The following is a 14,430-nucleotide window of genomic DNA, read 5'->3' as shown; positions in this document are numbered from 1 at the left end:
TAACCTAAGACAATGTGTCTCATATGTCTAAAACAATGGTTAGATTAGAAATTCATTTTAAATGACTGTTTATTTCAAGCTCTAACAAGTATCCTTACTAAACTGGGATTTGATGTTATAAACTTCTAATCTTGATGTTAAATAATTCACCATTTTCCCAGTTCACCTTCATCTTTTTGAAGAGTCTATCTTTTTATTCTGTCAAGCCTCTTCACTCCCCTGATCATTTTATTTCTTCCATTCTGAAGTTCCTTCAGAATATATTTATCAGGTTAAAACCCCAACCATAGACACAGGACTCCTGGCCAAGACAATGCATGTTTTTGTATGAGTGAACAGAGAGACAAAACTTGTCTTTTTTTAAGTCCCATCTCCCTCCAGTCCAGCCCTGTGCTCACATTTATGAACACAGTGGCACTTCAGGCCAAAGGAGGTATATAAGTGTTCCTCATGAACACTTAGGAGTGGATGACGCACTTCTCCCTTGATTTCAATCAAGTTTGCAGCTATTATTTTGAAATTAAAGCATAATCACATCATCCCTAAGTTCTACAATTGGCAAAAGGCCTCTGTGGAGACATTTAATGCAAATGGAAGCTGGTTAAAGAGACTTTCAGCTGAAAAGGGCTTTAAAGAGAAGTGGAGGCTGTCTAAGGTGTGAAGTAGCCAGGGATAGGTTTCTGTAAAGGTTAAAAGTCTCTATCAGTAAACCCAGACAGGCATTACAACTAAGGTTGATGGGGCAAGAGAACCGTTAAAGGGCAGAATTGACTAAAGTGCATTTTAGCACACTAATGACCTAAGGAAACAAGGCATCAAAGGCAAACACCATTAGTAAAGGTGAGGAATGAAAGAAAGATTAAACCACCTAAATGCCTTTCCACCTACTCCCATCTCTCACTGTCGATGAAGTGTGGGCCTCTATATTGTTATCAGTATCAGCTGGGCTCCCAGGTGGAACTATAACATACATTTTTGGGGGGGGGGAAAAAAAAACCTCTTTCCTCTGAACCTGCAGGTAAGCCAACTCCAGTAAATGCTTTGAATAAGGAGGGGAAGAGAAGAACCCAAGAACCAAAGAACTTTTCAGAGTGATAGAAATGTTCTGTATCTTGTTTGTGATGGTGGGTACATGACAGAATATATTTATCAAAACTCAAACTGTGCACTTAAAATGAATTTTATTACATGCAAATGATACATAAATAAAGTTGATTAGAGAAAGACAGAGACACAGAGGTAGGAGCCAGAGGGAAGGAAGAAGACAATCTCCCAGGTAGACAAATGGAGAAAGTCTGGGAAAACCACTGTGGGACAGGGCAGGCCCGTCAGAGTGGAGTGGGGCTGCCCACTTGGTATTTCACCTAGGGTCAGGTCTTATTCTGCAGATCAGCCGGGAGTTTATACTTCTGATAATACCTCATACTTTGTTAAGAACTACCTAAAGTGGGGACAAACAAAGTCAATCCATCCTCCAGTGGGCCATATGCCTCTAGAATCTCCTGATGAATTTTTGCCTCCTTTTCCACACTCTCAATAGGAACGTTATCCCCCTCCACTCCACATCAACCTTTTGGAAGCTGAAGTTAAATCCCTGGAACCCCATTCAGATCACCCTAATGCCCCCCTACTTCAAAAAGCACCAGGAAGATATAAACTATTTATCTAGCAGTAGCTACTCTCATTAAAATTGTAACTTTTTGGTAACCTTTTAGTCACTGGGCAATACATCAAACTGTCACACTTCAAGAAACAGTAACAAATTTCAAGAGGAAATCAAGACTATTCTGCTTTGCTTAAGCAGTCTAGTATTTCTGAGTAGCTTACGAGTTTCACAGAGTCAGCAAAATTTCATGATACAATGAGAATTAACTTCCAGTTTCTAAAGCTAGAGCCACTGGTGTTAACTTACACTAGTCCCTCTCCTTCCCACCTCGAATCTGCTTCATCACAGAGAGCTCTCACACCTTCTGCCTCTACCTCAGTCTAGCAGCTGTCCATCACTTTCCATTCTGTTTCCTCCAACAGTTTCCTTGGTCTCCTTGATGCCCAGCTCTCCTCTCTATTACTCACCCTGTTCAACATGCCTGAAAACGTGCTGACTTGTTTAACCATTTCTTTATACTGTTTCTGTCCTACAAGTGGACTAATCATCCCAAACCATTCTTTCTGTTTCTCTCCTGTTAAAATAGTCTTTCATGCATCTAACAAATGCTTAATGAGCACCTACTATGTAGAATTGTGCCAGGCTCTATGGGAGGTAAACAAACCTGACCTGCACCTCAGGGGGTTACCAGTATTGTGGGAGTGGCTTACATATACACAAATAACTATAATAAGATAAAATGTGTACAAGTCAGGCCATTGAGACAGAACTGTCAGCTGGATGGCAAGTGAAATTAGAATTAGTAAAGGAGACGGAGAACTGGACAAAGAAAAGGCTACAGAGGCTTCCAACCATTAACAGGCCAGAGAACATCAGGAAGAAATACAAACAGAAGGAGCCTGACAGGAGACTTTAGAAAAGTAAATGCACTTGCCAAAGCCCCAAATCAGGGCACAATATCAGAGATTTCTGTTCTGCTTTAAGATGTTGGAAGCAGTCTGAGAAATGCAATTTCAACACCAAAATATTAGAATTTCCAGGATTGATGCCTTAAAGGGACAATGGCATAGAATATAAAATTGGAACTATCCCAGAAAACATCTAGTCCGTGTGGGTTCAGTAGGTATGAAGAAATATAATGGGAAAGGAAGATTACGGATATACAATCTACTGGCCTAACAGGTGTTTCACCTGAGGAAATTTACTTGGCTTCTCAAGTCGGGGGTTTAGATAGCTTTTGTACTGTTAGAAAAGTCAGCATCCTGACAAACCACGGGGCTCCTAATTAAACTTCAGGTAATCCTGGCTGTCCTACAGCATTTATGTGCTGCCTGTGGAGTCTGGGAACCTCATGAGAGGAAGACTGGGATGCCATTTTATTGCCGTTGGTGATCCATTCAGGTCTAATTAATAAACCCTGTTCCACAAATGCTCAATCCTTTGAAGTTGCTGAAAGTAGTTACAGGTTATGTCATGATTCAGATATCCACTGGCAAGTCATGACTAGCAAATATTTTCAAAACCAGATATAATAAGATGTCACTGCTGCTGCTGCCAAGTCACATCAGTCATGTTCAACTCTGTGCGACCCCATAGACGGCAGCCCACCAGGCTCCCCTGTCCATGGGATTTTCCAGGCAAGAATACTGGAGTGGGTTTCCATTTCCTTCTCCTAAGATGTCACAGCCACCTGTAATTCCGTCAGGAACAAGTCAGGTGGATCTAAAAACAAATCAACACACAACTGTGTGGTTATGCTAAATCCTTGAGCTGTACATTTTAAATTGGTGAATTGTATGGTGTGTGAATTCTGTCTCAATAAAGCTGTTATTTTAACCAACAACAAACATGTTTTAATCAAAATGTTAGTTTCCAGAAATGTTGTATCCTAGGAACCAGGCTATTGCCTTGAAAATGTTTACACTGCTGGAAAACTCTACAAAAAGGAAGCCCTACTAAACTGCTGTGTCAAAACTATTATCAATTTAGCTAAAAAGAATAAACTGAATGATCTTTTGTCTTTCACTGTAATAGGAGCTGATTTGTGTCACACATCTAAATCTGCCTTTAAGCTCTGAATGACATTTTTAAAAGGGCACTTTTCAAATTTAACTGCTTTATGTTGAATATTATTATGGCATGTCACTATTACGTTTTTCTTTGTAGACTACCCCAGAACTTCCTTCCCTATAATCCTCTGCAAGGAAAAAATCCTTGTGTTTATCCACTGATATTACATCTAATGATTTCCCTCTTCCTCTAATAGTCACTACCCAAGCCTTTACCTCTAGAATTATCCCAACCTTCTCATGTCCCAACCTGTTCCCTAACTTCTACAAATAAATATCATACCAGCCGTCTGCCTGCTGCTGAGGCAACAGCAGGTTATTTATGCCCTTGGAGATTCAAACTGGGCCAAAAATAAAAAGAAGCAGGCTGTGAGCCCTTTGAGGAAAAGGACTGTGTCTTGTTGTTCTGAGAACCCCTCAACATTCCACAGGGTACCTGGCGTTCAGGAGGAGCTCAATAAATAGTTCTGCCTGCCATTAAGCTAAGGTTCACTCACAAAAAGAAGAAGCCAACAAGCCAAGTGACCAGATTCTTAGATACAAATGTATTTAGGAGAAGGCAATTAAGCTCAACTTCCTTATTGATGCTTTAACCAGTTTGTCTTTACAATGACTAGAGAGTGAATTTTAAAAGAGATTGTGATGATGCTACAACCAAAGCCCCCAAACTTAACAATTTTAAAAATCCCAGGATCTTTTAAATTTCTTTCTTGCCAATTATTTGGGGGGGGAATGTGTTGGCGGGGGGGGGGGGGGGGGGAGTTGGGAAGACAGATCCAAAATGCAAGAGAAATGTATTATCCAACCAGTCTTGTTAAGCAGGCTACTACAAATAGGCAGGCAGCTGAAGGATATAGACTCCTCGGGCAGTGAAGAATGGGGTCTATACAAAGTAAATGAGGAATATTTATAGACCCTATCTCTTCTTGTGAAAATGACTGATATTTCTTAGCATTTACCTCTAAGAAATGAGTTAATATGTATAAAGCACTTAAAACAGTACCTGGCACATAGTTAACTTTATATAAGTGTTTCTTAATGAAGTAAATTCAGATCAATTTCCAATTGCATTCAATCATATGTTAGAATCCACAATGCCTTAAGAATGACCAGGTTTAGAGAGAAGTTTCAATTATTTAGTTTTCAAATCTGCAGCTGGAAACAAAGAGATCCCAGGAAATGTTTCATGCAAATTCACTTCATGCTTGCAGAAATATACCTTATACTTGTAAAGAAATTCACAGCTTACAAAAAGCAATCCCATCTATTATTAAGTTTGATCCCCACAACAGCCTTGTGAGAGGCAGGGCAGGTAAAATTAACTCCATTTATAGAGGAGTAAACTGAAGTACAGAGAGATTAAGTGATTTGTCCAAGGTCACACAGTAAGTGAAAAGGCCCAGACTAGAATAAAGGTCTCTGGATTGGGGGGAGGGGGGAGTCCAGACCTCTTCCTTCTATAGCATGCTGCTACTTGGGCTTACTTGGGTCATATTTGAAAGCAATGATTCTGGGACCATAAATGTAGGCTTGAAATGCAAGACACAAATGCAAACTTGAGTAGTTAAGGCAATTCTGTTAACTGGCATTAGAGGTAATCAATAGCTGGCAAACACGGACCTACACAGGAGTGGTAGTATAAAATGCCATGACTACACGCAGTCACAAAGGGCACCACACACTGTCTTGACGGCTAAGTTCTCCAAAATATGCCATTCAGAGATCAGCAGCGCCAGAGCATTTTGGCGTCAGTACAAGAAGGCAAAGGCTGCCACTTCCCTTGAACTAAACCCAGAAGGAGAAGGCTCGCCCCAGCGGCTGGTGGAGACATGGAGCCTAACAAGGCTCTGAGGGATTACACGCAGATTGCAAATTCCCAGGGACAAACGAGTATCCACCATCCCAGTGAAATCAGCTTGCATTTATTCGTATCTTCCCCGGGGGCTCTCCACCCCAGGGTAAGCAATCTGAAACCCGGCAACTAAAGGTGAAAATCGACTGGCGACCGTTTGCAGGATTCCAAATCGCACAGAAAGGTTGGCTGGCGGTAGAAGTGGCACCGCATACCAACACAAGGCGTTATTTTAAGCGCATGTCCCTAAGGGAGAGACCGAACTGATCTAGCATCTGCCAGATCTACAAGATCTAGCATCTCCCACCAGCCAGGATTTTTCCTAAAGCAAGACTGAGAGCTGAGCAGTCCTGACCCAGGCCCGCCCTACTAAATCCACAGGGGCCCTCCTTCCACTTAGAGACCCGCGCTGCTCCCGGCCCAGAAGCGTGGCAGGGACCAGAGAGGCACCCCGAGGCAAGGCTGCCCCCGCCGCCTTAACCATCAACGCCCGAGCGAGGAAGGCGCCCCTGCGGGCGACCCACGGGCAGGGACCGGGATTTTGAAAGGCTCGGAAAGGGGGTGGTGCCGGCGGGGCTGCACCGGGGCCCCGCGCCCCGGCCCCTCCCTGGCCTGGCAGCCGAAGGCGGCGGGTAGCGCGGCCCCCTCCCCACGGCGCGGCTCGCGGGGCGCCTTACCTTTGTGTAGAGCTCGGACGCGGCCATGGCGGGCCCCTCGGCGCCGACGCCCCCCGCCTGTGCGGAGGCCGCACCTCGCCTGGGCGGCCGCCCGCGCGGACTAGGAAGCGCCCCGGCAGCAGCTGGCGGGGAGGAGGGCAGGGCAGGGCCGCGCCGGGCGGGGCGGGGCGGGGCCGGGGGGCGGGGCGCCTCAGGCGCGGGCGGCCTGCGGGGGGCTCGCCATCACTCCCGGGCTCGCCGCGAGCAGTGGCGCGCGCGCGGCGTGCCCGGGGTCCTCCGGGTCGCCGCCACAGCCACCCCGGCGGCCGGTGATGCTGCCGCCGCCGCCTCCCTGTGCATTATGGGAACGGGAGGAGGCTGCGCTCCGGCGCTGCTGCCACCGCGGCGGCTTCGGGTTCTCTCGGGCTCACGCTGCCTCCCAACGGCTGCGGGCCCTGAGCATCATCTGCCTGCCAGCCAGCGTCGCCGCCGCCTCCTCCCGCGCCGCCGAGCCCAGAAGCCCGCCCCAGGACACCCGCTGCTCGCACAACCTTCCCGGGGGCGCGTCGCCTCCCGGATGCCCCCGACCCCAAGCAAGCACTGGACGGTGCAGAATAGCCCAGCCCCCGAGAGGGGAAGCGATAGCTGTGTCACTGAGGGTGGCCAGGTAAAGGATCGCGAGTCTGCAGGCTGCTTCTCCTGTGCTTCCCAGAATTTGTAGAGAAAGGAATTTGGGGACAGGCTTCTTGGAAGGTCACAGAATAACCTAGAATTCCAGAAGAGCTTTGTTAGCCTTAGAGGTCTGGGAGTGAGCAAGAACTGGGAATCTGAGAGAAATAATCACCATGGTCACCCCGATCACTTCAGCATCTGCCACAGGGTCGTTTCGTGAAACCAAAGCATAGGGTTTTTTTTTTAAAACTACAGAAAATTTAAGTGCGCCTGGTACCAAGATGCGGCCATGGGGCAGCCCTCGAGCCTCCGCTCCTAGGCCTGCGCCTGCATAGCGGTCCAGTACCCTTCGGTCCCGGCCTCTTTCTCTATCTAGTCGCTGTTGTCCTTGCACTTCAAGCACAAGAATGTGATCCTTCCACTCCACCCCCATGCCGTCTTCACCCCCTATCTCCTACCCAGCCACACTTTCATTCCGGTTTGACTAATCTCCGTATTTTCATCCCAACGTCTTTTTAGCGTGGCCGTCTTCCCTCGGTTCTTTGAACTCTTCAATGGTGCCTGGTGTCAGTCCTGGGGCTCTGGGGTTTCTATCAGGAGCATCTCTCAAGGCTGGTGCCCTTGGTAGTGGTGTGTATCCCGCATGTGTATGTGAAGGAAGATGAGTGATGGGGGGACACTTGGAGCCAGGCCTCCCTTACTCACTGTGCACAGTCTGCTCAGAACTGCCAGAGTTAATAACTACAGAGACCTGCAGAATTCTGCCTTCCAGTTCTGAAACCAAATCTTTGGCTCCCACCCTTTGTTTAAAAAAGAGAAAATCTGTGCAGTTATGAGCAGTACACCAGGAAGGGCACTGGATTGAGATTTAAGAGGTTTGAATTCTGCCCCCCGCAGGCTCTCCACGCCTTGTATAAGGGGGTAACCACTCTGTCTTCTCACCCTGCAGCTAGTAACCTCCCTCCCAGGAAGTGTGCTGATGAAGGAGTTCAGGGTATACCACCTCAGGGTATATGCTGCTTTGGTATAATGGCTATTTTGAGTTGGGGGACCTTGAAACACATCAAATACAAGGAAGATACTGACCTTCCTTCTTTTTCTCAAAAGCAGAAAATGAAATTTCTATATGAAAGATACCCTCCCTAGTACCAGAAGGAAAGTAACATTTTTATCTTCAAGGACGAGAAATCGAAAGCAAGAGAATTCTATACAAACAGGCCTTGTTATAATTCTTATCTTCCTTTAGCCTCCCCACATTAAGTCACTTTCCCACAACTGCTTCTCTTTGTTCAACCCAATATAAAAGCTAGTAAGTTTTGTCACTTATCTGGGTCTTCATTTCCTTTTGAAGGCTCTTGTACCATGTAAAGCAATATGAATGAGAATGATTTTCTTGCATTAATCTATTTTTGTCAGTTTAATTTTCAGACACAGCCAGGGACCCCCGGAGAGTGGAGGAAAATTTTTTCTTCCCCTAAACTGAAAGAAACTAAAAAATTAAGTGTTATAAGGTGTCAGTGAAGTTTTTTGGTTGTTTTGTGTTTCCCCTAAAGAAACTAGAATTATGTTCTTGTAATTCCTGAACACAGGTGTTGAACCACTCAAATATTTGGGCCCATTGTAGGAGGAAGGTAATGAGGATGAGGAAGAGGAGAAGGGTTTTCTGCCCTGGACCTTATATTAATTCATTCAGAAGAATAGACTTAAAAGCTGGAATAAGCAATCAGGAAGCCCTGATGGCTGGCCTCCCTACCTTAACCATGTATGTTCATAGTCCCAAGCACTCTGCCATCAATGAATAGGGGAAACCAGAAGTAGGAACAACTTATGAGGGTTTACGGTTTCCCCCTCCCAAAGAAGTAAGCAGAGTACATTTTATATGCTATTTTAAATTGATAAAGTTTTCAATTATTACTTTATAAGGGGGAAATATTTTATGTAGATTGTTCTCCAAATGAAGTGTCCAAGTTATTGTGAAAAATCTCTTTCCTCCAAAGTATTTGTTTCAACAGACACTGAGACCTACATTGTACCAGAAAATATTCAACATGCTAAGGTTTCCAGGGTAAACAAAACAGAGACTTCCCTGGAAACCTTAGCATGTGGAATATTTTCTGGTACAATGTACAGTGGTTAAGACTCCTTGCTTCCAATGCAGGGGGTGCAGATTTGATCCCTGGTTGGGAAACTAAGATCCCACGTGCCTAGGGAGCAAAAAAAGTAAACAAAACAAATACTCCTTGCTTCCAATGCAGGGGGGGTGCAGATTTGATCCCTGGTTGGGAAACTAAGATCCCACGTGCCTAGGGGGCAAAAAAAGTAAATAAAACAAATAAAATCCCTGACCCCATGGAGCTTACATTTTAGTCAGGAAGACAGATAATTACAAAGTTAGAAAGTGAAGGTGATAAATGTATTAGTTTGCTAGAGCCATATTAAAACACCATAACCTGGATGTTTTAGACAGAAATGTACGGTGTGAGCTGGAGGCTAGAAGTCTCAGAACAAGGTGTTGGCAGTGTTAGTTCCTTTTGAGATCTGGAAGGGAGACTGTTCCATGCCTATCTCCTACATCCTAAAGGTTTGGCATCCTAGCAATCTTTGGCATTCCTTGGCTTCTGCTGCATCAATCTCTGTCTTCATCTTCATGTGGTATTTTGTGTGCATACATGCCTCTGTCTAAATTTCCCCCTTTTCTAAAGACATGGTCATACTGGATTAGGGTCCACACTAGTGCCTTCATCTTGATCATCTGCACAGACCCTATTTCCAAATAAAGTCTCATTCACAGGTTGTAGGGGTGAGGGCTTCAATATCTTTTAGAGGGCACAATTCAAGAGATAACCATGTGCAATGGAGAAAAACTAAATAGAGAAGAGAGGGAAAAACTAAACAGCATTTTTTAGTTGGGTGGTCATTGCTTTATTCAAAATGAAAAAAAAAAAAAAATCTATTAAGGGCCTGTCATGCAATAGCCCTGAAGACCATAAAGACAGAGATGAATGAAATATAGCCCCTGGCCTGGGGGAGCTCAATGGAAGAAGTGGCTGAAGGAGTAAGGGAAGGGGCAGCCTATGCTGCAAGGTCACATAAAGGAGTGATTCTAATCCTGTAACATTGGTCCAGCTCTAGAGGCAGAGGACAGTGTTAGTGGTTACAGTACTTTTGTTGGCATTTATATACCCTAATATTTAATGTTTCAAAGGACTATGCATAGGCATAGGTGACCTTTGGGTGGGAACCTCATACAGTTAATTAAAAGATCCAAAAGATGATATGGACTGGGGTGCATGTGTAGGTGTGTGTATGTGTTCAGTCACTAAGTCTTCGCAACCCTGGCTGGGGAGGGAGTCATTTATCATTGAAAAGATATGTAAAGGAACAGCTGGGGGAATGAGGCTATGAAGCAGAAAAGGCAGAGTGAAGAATGGACAAAAACTGACCTAAAAGCCTTGAAATTTGGAAGGCAGACATCAGGTATGCCTGAATGCCCACCCCTGCACTTCCCTAGTTCCAGCCAGTTATCCTAGCTTCCTGTCACTTGGGAGCTTAGGCCTAGCCCCACTTTAAGGCTCCCTAGGCAAGAAGGATAAAAAGGATCGTACTTAACTCAAAAGGTACAATTATTTTTATTCCCAGTACCTATTACTCTAATTCTAGATTCTAATATTGTGTTTCTTAAAATATCTGAGCTCTGGCCTTTTGTTCCCAGTCTTCTAGCCTGTGTGCTGACCACCTGCTATTGGAGCAGCCTCTGCATCTCTAAGCCTAGCTTCTTCTAGCAGTTGTTTGTTCTAGATCTTGAAATACTGTCTGCTCAAATCCACAGCACCCACCTGCTTTATATTGCCTTTATCTTCCTGAATTACTTGGCTGCAAATACTTATTAGCCACTCTCATTCTCTGTCCCCAATAACCACTGACACACGTCTCCCTTCAATGTGGTAATGGTGGAAGTCCCTCAGTAGTGAAAATGACAGATCCCACACCCCTTCTGCCATGTAAGGATATAATGAAAAGACAGCCACGTATGAGGAAGTCAGCTCTCACCATATACTAAATGTGCTGGCACTTTAATCTCGGACTTTCTAGCCTCTATAACTGTGAGAAATAAATTTCTCTTGTTTAAAAGCTACCCAGTAATTTTTGCTATTTTGTTATAGCAGCCTGAATAGGTTAAGACACCTGGAAATCACAAACACCTATATTTTATTCAGGTTTCCTTAGTTTTTACCTAGTGTCCTTTTTTGTTCCAGGCCTCCAGGATTGTGAGAAAATAAACTTCTTTTGTTTAAGCCACACAGTCTATGGTACTTTCCTATGGCAGCCCCAGCAAAGTAATTCAGGTCCCCTTTCCACACACTTGAATAAAATCGCCATATGCAGCCCACACTGAAGGAGGGGAGAGTCATGCTCCACCTCCTTGAGGAGAGTGTACCTCCATGAGCCTAGAATTCTTCCACACGGATGATTTGTCTCATCCCCCCATTTATTTGCTTATACATACAGACTCATGGATATTTATTTTACATTTTGCATTATATTGTTATACTACTTTATAATGTTATACTACTGCTCAAATTGCTCAAGCTTTGGCTATTGGGAAATTTCAGTTGGTACCTGTATCCCTTTCACATACTAGCCCACCCCCTCCATCATTCTGTGTAGGTTTGGGGTTTTTATTTATTTATAATATTTTTAGCACTTTCTTTCTAGTACTACAAGATTCTACAAACTCATCTTGTAAACCCCCTGCCACAGTTATAGAATCAGCCACTTCTCCAAAAAGTCCTGATACATTTCATTGGAGAATATTAGAAGCTATGATCTCAGCCTTGTTGCTACAGGGGTATTATTGCTTCTAGACCTTCTCAACAACAGAGCAATGAATTATGTGTATGCTAACCTGTGAATGTAATGTAGCCTCCTATATTAAGCCAGAGTTCATACTGATGTCTCCAACTCCATATCTATTACCACCTAGATCCCTCTTGCCTCATCCCCTAGCTACTTATAAACTCTACTAAAGTGAAAAACCTGAGCCTCTTTTTTTTTTTTTTAAATGAGCAACTTCTGTGGTTATTGTCATTGAGGGGTTCAGTGAGATAAATGAGGAAATGGACTGGAAACTGGATAGTGCCATAGAATTTTAAGATATTATTAATCAAATTCTCAGTCCTGTCTGTCTTCACATATTCTCTCCCTGCCTTTGACTGCCTGGTTCTGCCATGTAGCAAGATCCAGTAGAAGTTATATCAAGAATTGAGTGACTTCTTAAACAGTATTTTTGATGGGGAACGAAACAAACTTAGGAGTCAAGTCAGAAGGGATACATAACTCAAAGCTTGAAAAGTGAAAGTGAAGTCGCTCAGTCGTGTCAGACTGCGACCCCATGGACTGCAGCCTCCCAGGTTCCTCCGTCCACGGGATTTTCCAGGCAAGAATACTGGAGTGGGTTGCCATTTCCTTCTCCAGGGGATCGTCCCAACTAAGGGACTCAAAGCTTAGGATTGTATAAATTTATTGACTTTTGGGGTATACTACCTCGCTGTATATTTAAGGTCCTCTCTTAATGCTTCTAAGCATGTCAAATCAAAATGAATAAGGAGATTAAATAAACTCTGAAGTTTCCACACCTTCAAGTAGAAAACACTGAAATGTGGTACTGAAGGAACACACCAGAAGGTATAAGGGCATCTGTCATACTTGTGTTCATCTGTCTTATTTTCTCTATTTGGGGAAATTTTCGACACTAGCTCTGCCTCCCGATAGTCGCAAATCCTCTTCTCTTTTGCATTTTGCATGCAAGATCAGTTTCATTTGACAAGACTTAGATTTCAGAGGTGAGAAATATGGAGAAACAGGCTCTGCCCAGAACTTCCATCTGTCAGTGAAGGTAGTAGCAGAGAGAGCTAAGTTTGGGAGACAACAGTGGTCACATCAGCATTGAGTTCCCGGCTTGCGGTGGAGGTGACAGCAGCTTCCATAACAGGCCATTGCTGTAGCATGTTTCTGGGGTTGTTCCTAGATTTACATCAAGACTGTTTCTCCAGCCTTTCTAACAATTTTGTAAGTGATCTGATATCTTTCAATGAATCCCCTTTCTCTTAAACAAGCCAGAAGTAAGAATTTGTGATTAAGAATACTGACCATTATAGTGTGGTATATGGGGTGAATGGAAATGGTTTCAATCCCAAGGGTATAATTTTCTTTCAGAAAATATTTATTGGGCACTTAAAACAGCCAGACACTGGGCTAAGTGCTAGAGCAAAATAAAATATTTTGCCTGGAAAAGAGGATAACTGAATGAAGGCAATTAAAATGTATCTTGCCTAAGGGCTAAAATAGTGTTCTGTGGAAATGGTTATTGTATCTCTGAAAATGGAACAATTAATATGATGTACAAGAGGGGATGTTTGAATTAATTTCAAAGGTATGTCTGAATTAAGTTCTAAAATATAACTAGGAATGTATCAGTAAATATCACCAACTAAAACAAGGCAAGCCACAGCCTGGAGAAAGATATTCATGATATATAAACAAAAGAGCCATGACATTTTTAAAAACTAAAGAACTTCAACTTCTAGGGAAGTTCCCACTTCTGGGGAATCTGACCTAAGATACTGGTAAAAGGTAATGTTGCCATACAAACAATCTAGAAAATAATGGATTCAGTTTGGGAGAGCAGCTAAGTCCCAAGGTGACAACTGTGCGTTAGGATAAGAAACACAAGTTCAGACTGAAGCAAGGAGACATGCCTACAGTGGAGTTGGAGCCAAAAGGATGACTCTACAGAATACTTGATGTGATGGAAGATATTAAAATAATTGTGGCTATGATCCAAAAGGATAAGGGGAAAAATAATTAGAAACACCAAGAAAAATAAAAAGCTATGTAAGAAATTAAAAATCAGAGTATACCCTGTGATCTGCAGTCAACTGTTATCAACCTATTAACCTAAGAGGACTATTAATAATGATGTAAAATAGAAGGCAAGTTACCAACCTTAATAATGTAATTGTAAGAACATATGACAAAAGCCAAGAAGCAAGGAGAGTCAAAGGAAGGATAGTGATGTTAAAACTGTCCTCTTACACACTAGAGACAAGAAATGGTTGACAGCCAATAGATAAAGAGATGATGGTGAAAATATATTAGACATTGTAAAAAAGCCTATAAAGGAATCAAAAGTAGTGATATGATCTTAGAAGGAGGGAGGAGGAGGAAATGTAAACTTAATCCTCCTCTATCAGTCCTGAAAACTATTATGTCTAAAATTAAGAAATCAAGAAACAGTGGTCTAAACTACGATTGAGAGCCGTGGAGGCAACTACCAGAAGAAACATGTAACAGCTTGAATGTCCCCAGTAGTTCTCCCTCTAGGGAGCTCAGCTTGGTGGTAGAGGCATATTTTGTGATTCCTAGCTTTGCACTATGTACTCCTATACTACTTGACTGTAGAATCACTACAAGTATAGTTTTACCTTTTAAAAAAAAAGCTAGGAGGAGCAGGAAAGAAATCTAATTATTAATTTAGAACCAGGTTTTGGTTCTTTCATTCTGACACCAGCAATT

The 14,430-nt window shown here is 43.3% G+C and overlaps 1 protein-coding gene across 1 annotated transcript in view; it reads right to left on the bottom strand.

Annotated features, from left to right (window-relative positions):
• Positions 1-6,332, bottom strand: part of MYO5A (myosin VA) — a 201,616-nt gene extending 195,284 nt beyond the window's left edge. The window contains exon 1 of the mRNA XM_065941894.1: positions 6,205-6,332. Coding sequence (XP_065797966.1) covers positions 6,205-6,231 — 27 coding nt within the window. The 5' untranslated portion in view covers positions 6,232-6,332. The remainder of the gene's footprint in view (positions 1-6,204) is intronic.
• Positions 6,333-14,430: the final 8,098 nt, after the last annotated feature.

The sequence above is a fragment of the Muntiacus reevesi genome, chromosome 7 (genome assembly GCF_963930625.1).
Source record: "Muntiacus reevesi chromosome 7, mMunRee1.1, whole genome shotgun sequence".
NCBI classification, from domain to species: domain Eukaryota; kingdom Metazoa; phylum Chordata; class Mammalia; order Artiodactyla; family Cervidae; genus Muntiacus; species Muntiacus reevesi.
Note: the sequence above shows the minus strand (reverse complement) of the source record. Positions and strands in the feature narration are given on the sequence as shown.